At 42.6% G+C, this 17,138-nt stretch overlaps 1 protein-coding gene across 4 annotated transcripts in view; it reads left to right on the top strand.

Moving 5' to 3' along the window:
• Positions 1 to 17,138, top strand: part of arhgap21a (Rho GTPase activating protein 21a) — a gene marked incomplete at its 5' end in the record, with an annotated part of 77,268 nt that overhangs the window by 43,720 nt on the left and 16,410 nt on the right. For 3 of the 4 annotated variants that reach the window (XM_084565613.1, XM_084565612.1, XM_084565611.1), the window contains 4 exons: positions 140 to 161; positions 11,472 to 11,564; positions 12,383 to 12,461; positions 13,299 to 13,353. In XM_084565613.1, coding sequence (XP_084421739.1) covers positions 140 to 161; positions 11,472 to 11,564; positions 12,383 to 12,461; positions 13,299 to 13,353 — 249 coding nt within the window. Of the gene's footprint in view, positions 1 to 139; positions 162 to 11,471; positions 11,565 to 12,382; positions 12,462 to 13,298; positions 13,354 to 15,590; positions 16,553 to 17,138 lie in introns of those variants that run through there. The other variant, XM_084565614.1, reaches the window with a different exon arrangement.

Below are 17,138 nucleotides of genomic sequence, written 5' to 3'. Positions count from 1 at the left end.
GAAAATGAGCTGCATTCATGTTCAGGTCAGTTGAAATCAACTGATGTGTGAATATACAAACACAAAAAGGGGAATATTTTTGATGAAACTGAATCAAAAATAAACTAACATGAATTTTCTGTCTTTTTTTTTCTTCCAGGATGAAGATAATGGCAGCCGAGGTGAGTCTGGATATTTAATTGCTTCATTAACAACCTACTCTGTGACCCGGGACCTCAGGTGTTGCAATGAGAAAAGCACAGAAACCATTTACTCTCAGCTTTTCTTCAGTAGCTTCCCTGAATAGCAATCAAATTAGGATTGACAGTCCATTACTCTAATGTATTCTCTCTTTTGTAGATGGAAATAGGTCTGTCTTGGTTTTGAACACGTCATTAATGCTGGGAATTTGGTCACGCTGATTGCTTTATAAAAGCACGGTTTTCACAGAAAAGAAACAGCATGTTACTGGGCTTTCTTTTCTGCGTGTCGTCAGGCAGGCGGGCGGTGTCGTTCTGCACTTTGCTGCCGTTTAAAGTCGCTGCTATGCCGAGTGGCAGTCGGAGCTGTCTGTGCTGTTGGCTTGGCAAGGCCTCGGCATTCCTCTGAGCATCCGGCTTGTCATTCCAGTCTCTCAGTATTCTGCTCACGTCTGCAGCACAGCGTGAATGCTGGAGGAACGCTCTGCAGCTCTTCATCCTTTTTTAAACCCGCTCGGTGTCTGCACATATACACCAACACTTTTGCTTTTGTATTTTCTGATCTAACCATGGTGTTTTTCAGAACTCTCTTGTTAAAAGCAGTCTGAAATCGATAGAGAAAGTGGAGATGATAACCATCATTAGCCGTTTGTTTGCCTTGTAATGGCCCCAAAGCCCTACCAGGTGTGTTTCAGTAAATTATTATGGCATGAGGGGACAGTGAAAGTAAAAAAAATAAAATAAATAAAGGTCCAAGGTTAAAGGAGGGTGAGTGTAGGGAGCGCTTTGTGATAAATCTGACTCTTAAATCCCTCTCAACGGGAAATTGAGAGATTCCAGTAAGTGTCCCTCATCATCCCTCTTGGCCCGTGGTGTCACATTCCTCATGCTACCCCCTCTCCACCCACTTTAACCCCTCCACGTCCACCCGCCTCGTTCAGCCTAAAAATATTAAACAGCGCGCGCACACACACGGGGCCCTGCTGCGGCGAGAGGAAACCCTTTAGGGAGCGCACATTCCTGCATGGCAGTATAGCGCAGTTTATGAACTGAGATTATTTGACTCTGCTTGAAAGCGGTCACGTAAAACTCGTGTGCGACTGTGTCTTGCGTGTCATTAAATCCTACATCGCGAGAGCCATCCGTGGTGAGGCTCAGTAGATGAAGAATAATGAGCCTCGCCTGGAGAGCCGCCTCCTGCTGCCACAGGAAGTCACTTGGCTCACTTCCAGCCGTTCATAAATCCTTCTTTGCCTCTCGGTGGGCGTCGAGACCCTGCAGGGACGATGATACTGACAGGTAGCAGGATGTCAGAAACTGATATCAGGAATGTGAAGAATTTCCCTGAAAAGCCACAACGAAGCGAAATGAATCAAGAATAAACATTTGGAGTAGGACATACGATCCCAACGACGCAATCACTGTAAATTCTTTCAGCTATACTGGAGGATTAAGGTGTACTATTATGGTTTGAGAAAAGTTTGGAAGTGAAACTGATGTAAAGCGTAAAATGGATAAAAAAAATGTCTAGTTCAGATTCAGTGTTTTCTTAAGTTGAGAGACCAAACTCTCCAAACATTTATAGACATATTTACTGACTGACCAGACTCTTTTAATTGAAAGTGTCAGTCTTGAATATTTCTATCCTGGTTGTGATCTGGTAACACTTGGTGGTAACCAGCGTTATCCATAGGTTTCCTCAAGAAGCATTTTTGAAGCTCAGTGTATTGAGTCTGGCCATCGCCATCTTGGCAGCGCCCAACTCCACCCGACTCCCGGCTGAATCAAGATCAATTTTTTTAAAGGATCTTCAGAAATACCATGGTCAACATCACAGAGGGCTGAATCGGTGACAGCTGTTGTTAATGGTGGTGACCGTGGACTAAATATAAAGATAGACAAACCGTTTATGTCGTCACCAGTAGGTTTCTTGAGGAGCGGTTTTTGAAGCTCAGAGTGGTGTCTCCGGTCGTCGCCATCTTGGCAGAGTCTGACTGGACCTAACCTCTGGATAATTCAAAATCTGTATTAACATGTTGTTCTTTATCATGGACATTGATGATTATATCAGGATCACATTTGTTGGCATCCTGCTTTTCTATTGGGAACAAAGGACCTGTTCAAAGTATTGTTATATGAAAATAATACTTATTTGATTTAGCTTTTTGGTCTAAACTTTGTGGGAAGATGTAACTCATTATGACATTAACTATTTAGAGTTGCAGTTTGAGCATTAAGCATGACATATTGCAGTTAATTGTAATGCTGGACAAGGAGGTGCTGTATCTGGAGTTGTTTTAGTGTCAAACCTACAATTAAGGTCCAAAAAGAAACATCTTTTTAACATCCCTATGCCTGCAGATAACATTTTAAAGGTCCATATAAAAAAAGCTCTGTAGGTCTGAAGCGTTTTCAAAAGACAATATTGATATTTCTATTGCAAAATGTTGCTAACAAAGTTGCGATTAAAAGTTCATTATTGACCTCTCATCTTAACTTGATTAGCGGCTTTGGTATTTGTTGCTATGTGACAGCTACAGGACACTGCTGGTCACAATCATAGCAAACAACATACGCTCCAAAACACTCATAGCATCATCAAAAAACCATGTGAACACACACACAAACACACACACACATATAGTGTCACACAAACCCAGACAGATAATACATCCCATGTGTTTGGTTATTTTAATGTTTAAAAAGACGCTGCATTCTGTGAAGTCCGCTGCAGCCTCCCCAACACGCTGCACTGCAGTTTATTTTCTTGACTCCGGGCCAGTGTGTGTATGCGTGTGTGTATGTGTGTGTGTGTGTGTGTGAGATGAGGCTATTGGTGTTTGGAGAGTGGGAGGGGCTGCGGGCGGCTGACCGCATGTTGACTAGCTGGGTGTTGCTGCTGGAAACACTTCAAACCTCCAGAAAGCAGACACACGGTCAGACCCACACACACCAATGTAGACACACAGATAAACAAAGGTAAACACTGATGCACAGTGTGTAGGCGCACAGTAGAAGTAACAACAACAACAACGTGGATACTCCTAACTTTATGTGTAGCTAACATGGATCTGTTTATTTCCTTTCACAACGGTTTGTATACATACCAGTGGACTGTTATCCCAAATCATCCCCTCTATCTCACTTCCTCTCTTCTTCCCTCCCTCTCCTGTCTGTCTCTCTGTCTCCCTCTTTCCTGCATGCCTCCTCTCGTCGGCTGTGTGTTTAAGCGAGCTGTTGAAGGGCGAAATCCGAATGGGCAGTTTTGTGCAACGCTCATGATGCTGCACAGCAAGAGGAGCGACATAAAAAATGTCTCCATCTGTTCAAATATTTGTTTTTCATTCAACTGTAAACTTTTTTTTTTTTTTTCCCCCTCTTCAAATACAGGCTATATTTCCTCCCTCGTCTTTTAGTCAGATTTTGGTTTGTTCCCACAAACTCTGCAGAGGGAACGTAATGCAGCACAAGCAAACAGAATTCCCCTCTATTCTCCAGTGGGCCTTTTTACTGCCCCACCTTTTTCTACAAAGCTGTGTCCAAAGTTTTTGTCTTCCCTTATTCTTCTCTCTGCTTTTCATTCTTCCTCTCTGCCGCCGTCTCCTTCTGAAGTGACACTGGACTGCCAAAATGTTCATTTTAATGGAATACGATTATTTCTTTCAGGCTGCGAGTTTAGTTATTCATCGCTGTTTCGTACAAAGAACTCACGAGTAATTATAAATCTAAAAACTTGTGCAGTTGTACAAACATGCCCCTCAGAAACATAGACAATGTGACATTTATATATAATAAGGGAGATACAGTTAGACTTACGGTTGCTGCGCCTGTCAAGATGCAGAAGAACTGGTTCTCAATTTCTGTCAGACAAAGAAGACTTTTCTTTTTCTATCTGGCAAATTATCTCGAAACTGTCATTTGCTGATTTTATCAGCTAGTTGGTTAAGCCACTGTTTTTCTCCCTGACTTGTTTGAAACAAGCAGCTGAAAGATGAAATCGCAAGTGCCAAAATCTGCAGTTCCGCAAGTGGCCACTTGAGGCTGACTCCAAAAGCGAGTAAGTAAACTTATCTGTTTAAATTATATCAAGGCTTAATGTTGGGAATTCATTATTATTCCCCATTATTAGGGACATGGCCACTTTGAGTGATGCTAGCTGTCTGTTTTAGCTCCACTCACGCTCCAACCTTTGACCCATTTTTGAGTTAGTCAGGCACTGCCAAGATGGCGACATCCAGATCCACCACACTGAGCTTCAAAACGACGTAGCGTCAGCCTTCAGTTTCCCATCTTTATATCCAGTCTCTTCCGAAGTATCGATCCTCCTACAATTTGAAGGCTGATGCCGTGTTAAACGCGTGATGCTACAGCTGCATGTCCCGGAAAAGTACTCCTCACCAGCTGATAGTCCAAACAGAAAGCTGCATTGTTCTTGCACTGCAGTGCTAGGTAGTCGTCATGATAATAAATCATTCAAACATAGTCCTGCTCGGTTGCATAACTTGCATACTTGTTTGTTTTTAAAGAGAAACTGTGGGCCTCTACAGTGTTTTGGTTGGCTGTGAATATTACATGTTTATGTACAAAGAAAAGAAGAACAGACCTTCTAACCTTTGCGTAAACTAATAGCTAATAGTTGGCATTGCACAAAAAACATGTTCACAAATCAGAACCATGACAGGCCTGCGGTGCCTAGTTATTGTTGTTTAGCTACGATTGGATAATTGCCATCCAGGGGGATGGTTTTAGTTCATTTCGGCAGGTTCCAAGAAACAAGAGGCCTTTTTTTTTTAATAGGTCTCCAGATGTTTGTCACTTGTTCCGTCTCTTGAACTTAAATTCCCTCTCTGGATAGTTGGGTTTGTTTTACAGAAAGAAAACAAAACATTGAATCAACTTTTTTCTTTCCTTCTTTCTTCCCTTTTTTTGCTGTGTATGTGTGTCAGAGTAATGTCAGCGCATATCCTCTTTCTCCTGGGTGGGTTTAGGTATTTGTAATTCTTAGAAAAAAAAGGGGATGGAAAGTACTCCACCACCTTCCTGCCGTGGTGGGAAAAACACCAGGCATGTGTGTGTGTGTTAGTGTTGTGACGAGAGGACGCGTGGACAGATGGAGCGGGACCATCATGCTTGTGTTTCTACATTGGCATGTGTTTCTACATCGGCTTGTCTTTCCCAGGTTAGAAATGCCGTATTCTTGGAAGTGACTTATTTGGCTTAATTGATCCCAGACCTGCAGGAGTTTAGCCACGCTGTATGTTACGTGATTTTTGTCCAGTTATATTTTTAATGGTTTCCACACCTTGTGTTCCAGATTCGAAACAGTGGTAGTATGTTTGATATACAAAAAAATACCACAATTGTATTTTAGGTAATGTAGAAACAGACTGAAAGATTTCTTGTTTTTTAAATGTATTTTTCTGGCGTCTTTAAATGTTATTATATTCCGGCAAAAACCTCTACAGCGAGTATCTCCAAAACTTGACACACAAAGCTAATGGTGTCCCAAGTTTTGGCATATGGTCTTTCACGGTTTGCCATTACTCTGACTCAGATTAGACAAAAGAGAAACAGAAGTGACGAAAGTAAACTAAACTACAAAGTTAAAGCCACCTCTTCAGGACAGTTTCAAGTTCTTCCTAGTTTCTCAGCTAGTAGTTCTTCGGGTTTGCCTTTTTTGAATGATGAATTCAGACTACTGCCACCTGCTGGTATGGAGAGTCATTTCCTTTTAATGCAGGTGCAGAACGTACACCGATCAGGCATAACATTATGACCACCTGCCTAATATTGAATATCCTCTGTGGATCAGGCGAGGTCAATACCTTGTGCTGTTCTTGCTGTTTATTTTTAGTTGTTCCTAAACCATTTTTGTGTGTGTGCCTGTGTCAGGGAGTGTCATTGATGTAGGGTGGGGGTGCCTGGTCTGGTCTAGGTGGGTGGTACATGTCTAAGTAACATCCACATGAATGAATGCCAGGTCCAAACGTTTCCCAGCAGAACATTGCATTGTCACAATACGGTCAATGTTATTTACTACTCCCGTCAATGGTCATAATGTTGTGGCTAATCGGTGTATGTGCCTGTTTGCCGTTGGCTGCCGTCTTTGTGGTGTGTTCATGTGCAACTTCATGGTCCAGACATGAGCCAACATCATGATCAGCTTTTGTTAGTAAGTAGTTCTTGGATGTTGGTTTGGTGTGTTCGTAACTTTACAACAAAACAATCTGTCCGGATTAATAGCACGCCAGGACAGAACAAGACTGAGTGAACTGTCTCTTCAGTCTGGTTCAGAAAACTAGTGAGAGAAAACAGGGTCGTTGCTCACTCGTCACCAGTCACCTTTCTGGATTCCCTTACGTAACATTTTGGACGAGCAGCGAGCTCTCGTCAGACATAATTGGTTGTATTGATTGTTTTTGAATATCAGTTTCAGCACTGCTCAGGCTATGTTTCTTTGTTGTGGAAAGATGCCACAAATGCGGTTTAATCACACCTGAGTTAGCTGGAATGGTAATGACAGAGGGGCTGAGAGGCGTATTGACGTACCCCGCTCCAGTGTGTGCGCTCAGGCTTCTGACAAAAAGCTGTTTACAACGTGCAGCGATTAGTGAAATGAGACCTGTCCGTCTGAGGTCGCTTTAGCGTCACTTTGTGAGGATGTGAGTTTGTTAAGTATTTCAAAGAGGTCAGGGCTCGGCTACGCAGGTGCTTTAGCAGAGTTTAGGCTTTCAGAGCGGAGTTGTGTTTGGACTGCTTCGTGTGAACTGCACACAGTGTTTCTTTGTGGGAATGGAAGACAGAATTGCCGTATTCATTTTCACGAGGGCTTTATCTTCTGCCGTCTTTCTTTGACAACAAAACATGCTGTTCCTTTGAAGGAAGTCGTAGTTTATGGATTTATGGAAAGTGTACTTGTGCTTTGACCTTCCCTCGCTGAGGGGGACCTCATTTTTAAAGAAATGTATGCATCCATTTATCATATATCTCTGCTGGAAGACACCTGCCAGTAGATCTAAACACAAACCTCCCACGTAGCGCTCAACCCATGTGCATGCATTTTTTGCATATTTTTGTTTATTCGGACATTTGCATCTGGGTGTGGTGGTTTGAATGCAAGAGTGACACAAATGGTACAGAGCAGCGCGTCGGGCAGAGCGGTATTACGCCAGAGTTAATGCAGCGAGTGGGCAGCGGGCCCAGCCCTCTGTAGAATAACATTATCTAACCCAAAACAACAGGGGAGCGGGGAGCTGGCCCACACAACCAGGCCCAGCTGTGCAGCCAGGGACGGCAGCCAAGCCGGAGCTCGCTGAGGCCAGAGAGCAGCGCCAGTAGAAGGGGTTTAAGAGTGAACTGCTAGAGGAGGAAAATGCCGCAAGAAACGACTGATATCTGAGCTGATGGCTGGTTTAGCAGGGATGCACAGAACATATAAGACATTCAGCAGATGCATATAAAGCCTTAATGAGGATGTGAATGAACTTCACTTTAAGCCTAGGGTCAAACTGTCAAATAATGTTTAAGCACAATTAGGAGCCCTGCAATAGACTGGCAGCCTGTCCAGGGTGTACCCAGGCTGTCCCTCTAATGACAGCTGGGATAGGCTCCAGCCCCCCCGCGACAATCAGAGGACAAGCGGTTACAGAAAATGAATGAATGAACACAACTAGGATAAAACTGACTGTATATTTTCACATAAAAGAAGAAACCAACAAAAAAACGTGTGGTATTTTCTCAGTTAAGAAGATTTTTAGACTCATGTTTTTCTACAGAGACATAAAATCCTGTCCTAATATGAAGTGATTTGCTCGTCACCCATCACTTTGTAGCTTTATCTGTAGTGGACCTTCCGGTCTCCGGTTGCCGTGGTAACCCCCGCTGTATATTTCCCACACCCCAAATGTTCATCATAGGCGAAACGAGCAGAACATAAAAAGTTTCCGGTGTGTGGACAGAGCTAGCTCTTCTTGGCGGCGGTGCTCTCTGTTTGAAAAGAAAATACCGTCTACGCCGCAGTTGCTCCAAGCACGCCATCACGGACGGTGGGTGTGGCCTTTGCATGTAAACGTTTGGGGAATTCGTCATAAGTCAAGGAACTGAAACAGTCGCCGCCCACTTAGCATCTCAAAGTGTTTTTTCCACCTGTCACTGCTGCACCTCGCTGAATTTCTTCAATATTTCCTGGTCTCTTTGGAACATGTGTGCTGATTTCTTGCTTAATCGCATTGCCAAACAACTTAAAACCAACCATGAATCATATTTTAATAACATGCATAACATTTGTTGGTTCAGGCTATCAGATATGGGCTTTTCATGCTTTTCTTCTGAATAACTTAATATAACTAATATACAATGAATAACCCCATTTTAATATTAGTGCCACTTACAATCAGTAACTTTCATTAGACACAATTATAACTTAAACAAAACACGCGTGTCTTGTTTTACTCCATGAATGAGTGAGGCAGGAATAAACTCCAACAGAAATCTAGTTAGAATGTAGTTTAATTCACTTACATATGCTGTAATGAATGCTGCTGATGAGGTAAATTCAATCTGAGCCGTCTGATATAGTTTGAAAAATCAATACAACTTCAAACTGTGATCTAAAGGGATGAAGTGAAGTGGAAAAGCCTCTATGAGCTTGGAGTACGAGGTGTTTTTGTTTGTCCGACGGTGAACCGTTTTCCTCTGTGCACCACCCCAAGAGTAGCAGCAGCAGTTACTCAACTTGTGTTTTCGAAGTCATTTTCAGGCGGGATGATGCATTTCATTAATCCACACAGTAGTTTAAATGTTTTGCTAAGACTGTTGGGAGCATTAAAAAAACATCCAGAGCTTTAGATTTCCACGTTTAATCCCGCTCATCCAGCTGCGGCGCACGGGAACCTCCAGAATCCAATTTGAGTCGAAGCTCGGAGATTGGGAATCAGCCTATGGTGTTTGTTGACATCTGGACCTTCAACACGAATCTGTCCTTGATAGTGTCGGTAACATTATACCTTAATGCATCGGTCTACGTTTTAATATTTCTCTGTGAAGTGGAGTTTTTGCCGTGCGAACACCCACCAATAAGATCGTAGCAGCGCGAACATGAGCGTAAATACAAAGTTGGTTTATCAGTTTCACCCTCTACCTGAGAGTTGAGTAATTTCATGGCCTCTACTGCCTTCTGCTGGATTACAAACAAGCCTGCAACTGCTGCCAGACTAACTCTGCAGTGGATTAATTATTGACTTCAGAGTGAATCACTTTCTCTGGCTGTGCAGGGAATCAAACATGTGACCTTTTAGCTTGCAGAATTGTTTTTCCAACCACAGCTCTGCCTGATGACTCTCTTTGCGAGGTTAAAATAAACTTCTGGACTTTCTAACCACGGAAAGGGTGTCATTTAAACTCTTTGTTGATGTGGTTCGTTTTATTAGGGATTATTTTACAGATAATCTGTTAATATCGCACGCTGTGAATTTTAATCCCCTGCAGTAACTCTTGTAGCCATAAGGGGGCGGTAGTGCAGCGCATTAGTTCAAATGTGTTATAAACGCTGACTTGGAGGGAAAGAGGACATTTAAGGTGACTCGCTTATGTTACAACAGCCTCTGCTGGAAACATCTGCATGTTTCCTTCCAGCAGGTTTGCATCAGTATGTGCATGTAGTCTGGCATGGTTGTGATTTTAGGGAGAAAGGGGATTGAGACTACGTATAATGTTACAAGTTTCCTCACCTTTGAAGTAGCAGCAAACTGAACCCACATCTGCTCCGCTCCAGCTGTTCGGGGCTCTGCAGAACCCTGAAAGTCTAATTTACCTCTGACTGGTAAATACATGTATCTCCTGAGTGCACTTGCAGCAGGGCAGTCGTGAAAACGTTCCCGGGCGTTCCCCGAGGGAAGAGCGGTGCGATGCTCTGATGTTGCGCTTCCCTAAAGCCTGCAGGCTCCAAGAGGGAGCTGAGGCAAGCTCAGATTGTGGCTTACAGCTCTGGGAAAAGGCAACGTCACTGCCTCTTCTTTATCTCACGCACGCACACAATTACATCTGAGCTTTTACAATGCACATACTATATATTTGTTTTATATATCTCACACAGACTTTTAATTAGATGCTTTCGCTCTGCCGGCTTTGCCTCAGTGCGCTTCACACGACATGCCGTGCTGAAACCAAACCCCCTTGTGGATTGTTTGCATGCAGCCGTGTCAGCATACAGTGACCTCTCCTTGTCCTGTGAAAACAGGAGGGAGCGACACATCGTTTTAGATTTGAAGACTTGTTTTGTGACAAGAAAGGAGTATTTTTTTGTGTTTAGCTGAATTCTTTTCATAAATACCTGCCATTAGGGAAGAGCAAGTTTAGTAGCGCCGCTCGTTAACGCACAAGTACAGACCTGAAAGTATTAGTCGATTATTGAGCAATTACTTTTTATTATCACTTAAATCATTCAAGTTATTCTCTAAGCAATAAAGTCAAACATTTTTTAGTTCTGTTGACTCATGTGTGATTAGATTTTTTTGGCCTTTTTGTAGTTAATTAAATTAGTTTGTGGTTTAAATTGTTGTTGGTACACGTTTAAAAATGTATGAAGCTACACAAACGCTTAGTAAATGTTGGGTTTTTTTTTCTCATGGAGCAAATGAATGCTTCAGAAATCATAATAAAGAAAAAAGCTGTTAGCTAAAGTCTGATAATAAACACTCAATCCTGATCTTTCAATGCATTTTAAAAGTACTAAAAGAACATGTGTCTTTACAGAGAAGTGTAATCAATCATACAAATGCTGAAATGCTCTTTAGCCAAAACCAAGACCTTCATTTTTTTGCGTTATTCCAGCATTACCGTCACCAGTGGAGACGAATTCATGACCTCCTTAAAGCAAGAGATGTTTGTTACCGGTCAATCAGGAAACTAGTTTCTAAATTTAGCAGCTTTAGTTGAAAATGATAAAAAGTAAGCAAATCTTCACGTCATTTTATTTTAATGGCATAGTTTTCTCTAAATTGAAGTAGTAGTTCCAGTTTTAATGATACCTTAAAGTGTAACTCTTTGGATAAAAAAACAGGTTAGACTTTACATTTTTGCCTCAATTTTCCAATTTTTTATCAACATTTGCGTCGTTTCAGTGCTTCTAATCAAAAGCAAGGGGAAAACAGGTGGAATAAATCGACAATAAACTATTTCAAGCTGTAACATCTTCCCAGATGTTTCAGTGCAGCGTGGCCTACTTGTAACTCTGCTGCTTCCTCTCCGTGTGACCAATCGCCCGCTCTCTCTCCCTCTCTCTCTCGTTGCCAGGGAGACAGAGGAACCGTCTGGAGCCAATGGACACCATTTTCGTCAAGCAAGTGAAGGAGGGAGGCCCCGCCCACGGAGCTGGACTCTGTACAGGTACACACGGACACGCGCTAACGCTCGTAGCACATGCACACAGTCTCCATGGGGACCGTTGCACTCCTTTTTGTGATTAACTCCCAAAAGCGCTGCCTGATGCCAAGATTTCTTCACGTCTCTACTGTAGGTAACTTCCTCATAAACAGATATGAGTTACAAAATAACAGATGGCTCCTCTGTGGGGGGTTGAATAAAGTGGAACGTGTTATTTCAACCTTTCGTACCTTCTTTCTTCGCTTTATTAAAACATGATTCACGTCTAATTTTAAGCAGCGAGGATAAAAATACTTGGATAAAACTCCCTTCTGGTGAAAGCATGAGTCAGCTCCTTGCAGTTCCCCTGAAACAGAGGTGGAAGCTGAAGCCTTGTACTGTCAGCAGTGTTGCCAGGTTAGCACTCTGTGTTACAGGAAATGTTAAGTGGTCTGGACAAGCCCTTTAAGCTGTCTGCCTTTATCTGTATCGCTCTCCTCTTTTCTCCTGGGACAGGGGAGTGCAATGTTTTCCCACAATTATCTAGTTTCTCCCCTAAACTCACCTCGCCTCGCTTCCTGTGAGATGGCCATCTTCTGAAAACTTGAATGGACATGGATCCCAGCATGGGGTCTTTCAAATAAACATGTATTGGTATTCTCCTTTAATCTAAACACGGAGGATGTGTTTGTGCTGGAAGGAGCTGCTCCGGAGTGGTTTCTTTGTTCAATAATCATATTGACTGGATTTCAGATCATTTTACTGAACGGTGCAGAAACAAAAGCTGATGCTGCTGGCGATAAACAGCAGGTTTGTAAATTTCTTGCCTTCATTCTGCGCAGGGGATCGGATCGTGAAGGTGAACGGAGAGAGCATCATTGGAAAGACGTACTCCCAGGTCATAGCCTTGATCCAGAACAGGTGAGATGTCCGCCTCCCGCGTGTTTAATTTCATTTTAAGTGAGAGAGCGTGCATACAATCACTTGCATTGCCAGTTCATTAGGTACACTGTCTAATATGACAGTCGTACAATAAATCTTAGCTTCACGGCTGTTTTGATGTTCGGTTTGTGTTGAAACAGCATCGGAAAGGTGGTAATTCAACTGTGTGATCATTGTGGGGGATGTAGTTTGTGTTGCTGTTGAACTGGATTGATTTAAAAGTGACAATGTGTGTGTTGGTGCAGTACAACACAATAAAATTCAACAGTACTACAAACCACTAGCTCGGAAGCCAGCCCCAATTTCCTCTGCCCGCATAATTATTAAGGGGGAACGTTGGTCTGGAGTCCTTCCACTGAGAACTGATTATGCCCCGGCAAAGATCTACAAGGCCAATCAAACTGTTTGGGTGGATGGACCGAAGAGCGACAGCTATGTAGAACAAAACGGCTCTGATTGGCTGTGTGACTATCCAGTTGCGAGCAGAGAAAGTCTTTTTCTCTGTATGTGTTGAAACTCGCCCAATGGCGTGGTATGCCAGGCAAACAAACCACAGCCTCCGAAATGTAAGCAGGACTGTTATATTAGAGTGTATTTGTTTTTACTTGTGTACCTAATGAACTGGCAAGTAGTTGTGTCTAGTAAGAGAAAGGGAGACATTGCGCAAGAGCTTTCCCGGAGAAATTTGTTTTCTTATCACTGATCCATTTCCAGTTCATTAAAACACAGCTATGATTTTATACTCTATAGTGAAGTGTTTACCTGTCCACAGTTTGAGTCATGTGTTATAATAGTGTCTTTTTCATCATCCCTCAGTGATGCCTCGCTGGAGCTCTGTGTGATGCCAAAGGATGAGGACATTTTACAGCTGGTAAGTTTTCAATCATCAGTAATTCTTACAAGTACTTTCAAACATGTGACATTTATTTGACAGAAACTACTTCTTCTTCATTTTATTCATCCTATTGCCAAGTTAGCTTGACCCATACAGCCACAATAATTGATTAACAGGAATTACACTAGGTTGAAGTGAACTGAAATTACTTTATGTGCCAATATGTGAAACAGTTTCTTTAAGAAAGGCAACGTCCTCTGTCTTTAGTCTTTAGATGGGGACATAACTTTTCAGATTCCAGTGGATGCTAACTTGAGTCAATCAGAAACAGTTCATCTGGACCCACATTGTGATCATAGGATACAACCACAGGATTGATCCTCAGGGAGAACAACTCAAGCTATTGTAATCACATCTGTTTTTCCAACCACTCTGATGCCGAACCTGAAGACCATTACTTCTCAAAAATGTAAATCTAATTGTGAAAAGCATCGATCAAAATCTGCCGATCGGGCCCGATGAACTCCGTGACTTAAACATCCAACTCGAGACATCAGTCAGGGTCCAGAGCCGCACAGACGATAAAAACGACGCCAAGTCGTGTCCAACCAGTCGCCACATATTTCTCACCTCTGTTTGTGAAATTCAGATCTTTCCATGTGTTGCTAAATTCCTCGCATAGCTCGTTAGCTTGGCCGTGGCTCACCAAAAACCACAGAAACTTGCTTTTGGCGTTTGGGAATGAGTGTGAGCGCTCACGAGGCCGAGAGAATCAAATGAGGCAATTAGCCGCTTTGTGGAAAACAAGAGTCAAAATAAATCCAGAGTTTGATGGCTTGTGTTTTTACTTTACAGTTCTTAAGATGTTATTAAAGTAGAATAAAAGATGGGCTTTAGTCATTTGGACGGTTTGCTAACACACAAGAAACCTGTCCTGGTGTTTGGTGCAATAAAGTAGTAAAAAAAAATCATGTAATAACAAATAAAATATATAACAGGAACTGCACAGATTGTGCATGAATGTGCAAAAAAGAGCCAGGTAGTGGACAAATGTTCCTAGTATTAAAGGGGAACTACTGTTTTTTACAACCTGGACCTTATTTCTGGCATAAAATATGATCGTTTACTCACCCATATAACTTTTGTGTCATTTGTCCATATAGTGGGAGTGACTGGGGCATCGAGACGCAGCCTCTAAATAACGCATTATGTGCCACGAAACTTCGAAATTTCGCCAGTATTTTGATATGATACACTAGTGCTATTCCCTGTTGAGTCCGGAGTTACCTGTTATAGCACTAGCGTATCATAACAAAATATTGGTGGAATGAACGAGTTTCGTGGCAGATAATGCGTTATTTAGGGGCTGCGTGTCGATGCCCCAGTCACTCCCACTATATGGATATACGTTGATCTAATTATCTCCTGAACGAGTGCAAATGACACAAAAGTTATATGGGTGAGAAAACGATAGTATTTATTATCCAGGTTGTAAAAAACAGTAGTTCTCCTTTAAATATTAATTGAGCGTTTTCTGACCTTTTGATTGGTTTGCTGACCACCAATCAGAGGGTTCCTCCCCTTAGTAGCAAGTAACAAGAGGAGGCGGGGCTTGATAAAGGGGACTTCTGATTGGTGGTCAGCCGACCACTCAGAAGTCCAACAAAGGGTCAATTGACTAACAGAATGTAGCATTGACACAGGTTGTGTTCGTGACTTGATGTTAATGGCAATCAAGATATTTTGTCGAGAAGTGTACGTCACATAATTTGTTGCTCTGATTGGTTGTAGGGCTATCCAGTGGCGTACTAGACTCATATTCTAATAATAATTAATAATAATTACATCAGTATTAGTTTGATAAGATCAACGAAGGCATATGCATAACAACAAGTACCAGAAAATGTGTCTGTTGTTAAGTGTGTTGTGTTGTTTTGGGATCCACTCACGGCCGGAGGGAGCGCCGCTGCAGTCAGCTGACTCCTCTCAGCAAACTGTTTACAGGGAAGGAAGCCAGTGCGGCAGATCAAGCAGGCGTGAAGTTATGCTCACCCTAAAGAGAACGTATGATAGCGCAGAAGCATCTGACAGATGACAGAGATGAGGAAAGAGTGTGGAGGGAGCACACTACAGTCCCCGAGTAAAATGAAGCCAGAGGGTGGAAGGGGAGGTACCACAGTGAGCAGGTGAGGGTGACAGAGCAAAGGAAAGAAATGCAAAGTATGTTGACAGAGGAAGAAAGCCAGCAGAATACGCTTTTGGAAGAAGTGGACGAGGGTAAGAGGAAGAAATTCTGGGAGGAAACAAAAACAAACACGCCGCAACATTGCTGGAGCTTACGCTTTATTATTTTTTTCACTTCGACTCTGACTGAGATACCTTTGTCCAGCGTTCCCACAGTGAGATGTATTTTTAGCGTTTGCTGAAGTCAGAGAAGTTGTCTCACCTCCATCTGTGGCCTCTTTCCTCTTAATGCTCACCTGTTTACTTCTCTTTATTCCCCTTTTTTCCTATCTCTGCTTGCCCTTATCTAACCTGTGGACTGCAGTTTTCCAGGGATATCACTGCTCTGGTAAGGAGGGAAATCATACTAACTTTCCTGGTCATTCACATCTCTTGTAACACCACGTTTAGAGCTTTGCACATGTAGGCAAACCTAAAACAACAAACATATTTCCCTTTGTGTTCTGTGGCATATTATTATTTGTGTGGAGTATTATTATTAGCGTACGTGGGTAAGTTTTTTTCTTTTCCTGAATAGCAGGTAGATGGAAAAACAAACAGCTTGAGTCAGCTGTCAGCAGACCTCAAACATTTCTCTCCGTACTTTCCATCATAAGGAAATGCGCTTGCATTTAACTGTGACTTATCCAGAGGGAGGAACCCTTGCGCCGCCGCTGCTGCTAATGCAGCTGTAACCTGACACCGCAGGTAGAGTGCTATTGATTAAAGTCCAGCGCCACAACTCACTCCCTTTCATTTTCTCAAGCGCGCTGAAAGGATGTGGAAGTATATCTTGTTTGAATCGCAGACGGGAGTTTTCTTCTGAAGCCGTCCGTGGAGAGCGAATAGGATTGTAACTAGAAAAGTGTTTGGATCGGGGAGTTAGTTGCTACAGTGACAGTAGAGTTGTGGAGCCATGCTGACAGAAGTAACGTTAGCTGGCAGCAGCAGAAAGAGGAGACCCCCGTTCACCCTCTCCGCATGCCTCAGGGCTCACTCTCCGGTACCTAAGGTGGGTAGGCGCCTGCCAGCTTAATCCTCGCTCTTTTCTCCACGGGTTTATTGTTGATTCTCTTTCTCCTTCTTTCTCTGGCATTCTCTTAACCCACTTATCCACATCTGTTGCTTTTCAATGGCATTCAGTATGTGCCATGGTTGTTTGCTGCCTCTTAGGAAAAGACCAAGGAACTGTTAACAGTGCTTGGTTTAAAGCTTGGTTTAATATTACTCGAGCACTATTTTTATAAGGCTGTTGGTTTATTGTTACGGAAAGGCTGAATCCAGCGGTACATCTGTCATTTAGGGTTGGCTGAGGGAATGTGGTAGCGGTGTCTGTGTTGCTGATAATCTCATCAGCTCACACACAGACTTTTGTCAATAAATGAGACTCACAGATTACCAGTCTTGCCCCGTTTTAAAACTGTGGTCATTTTAGAAACGTGAAGTTGAGATGTGGCAATAAATTCATCACAAAGAAATGAGCTAACAGTGGTAAATCCTAATCAAACACTCTTTGCATTCTTGGCTGTTTGTGCATGAAAGGTTTACAGCAGTTCCCTCTGCTCCGTGAGTGCCTTTTAGGAAAGTTGAATTTATCT

Source organism: Chelon labrosus (genome assembly GCF_963514085.1).
Source record: "Chelon labrosus genome assembly, chromosome: 18".
Classification (NCBI taxonomy): Eukaryota; Metazoa; Chordata; class Actinopteri; order Mugiliformes; family Mugilidae; genus Chelon; species Chelon labrosus.
Note: the sequence above shows the minus strand (reverse complement) of the source record. Positions and strands in the feature narration are given on the sequence as shown.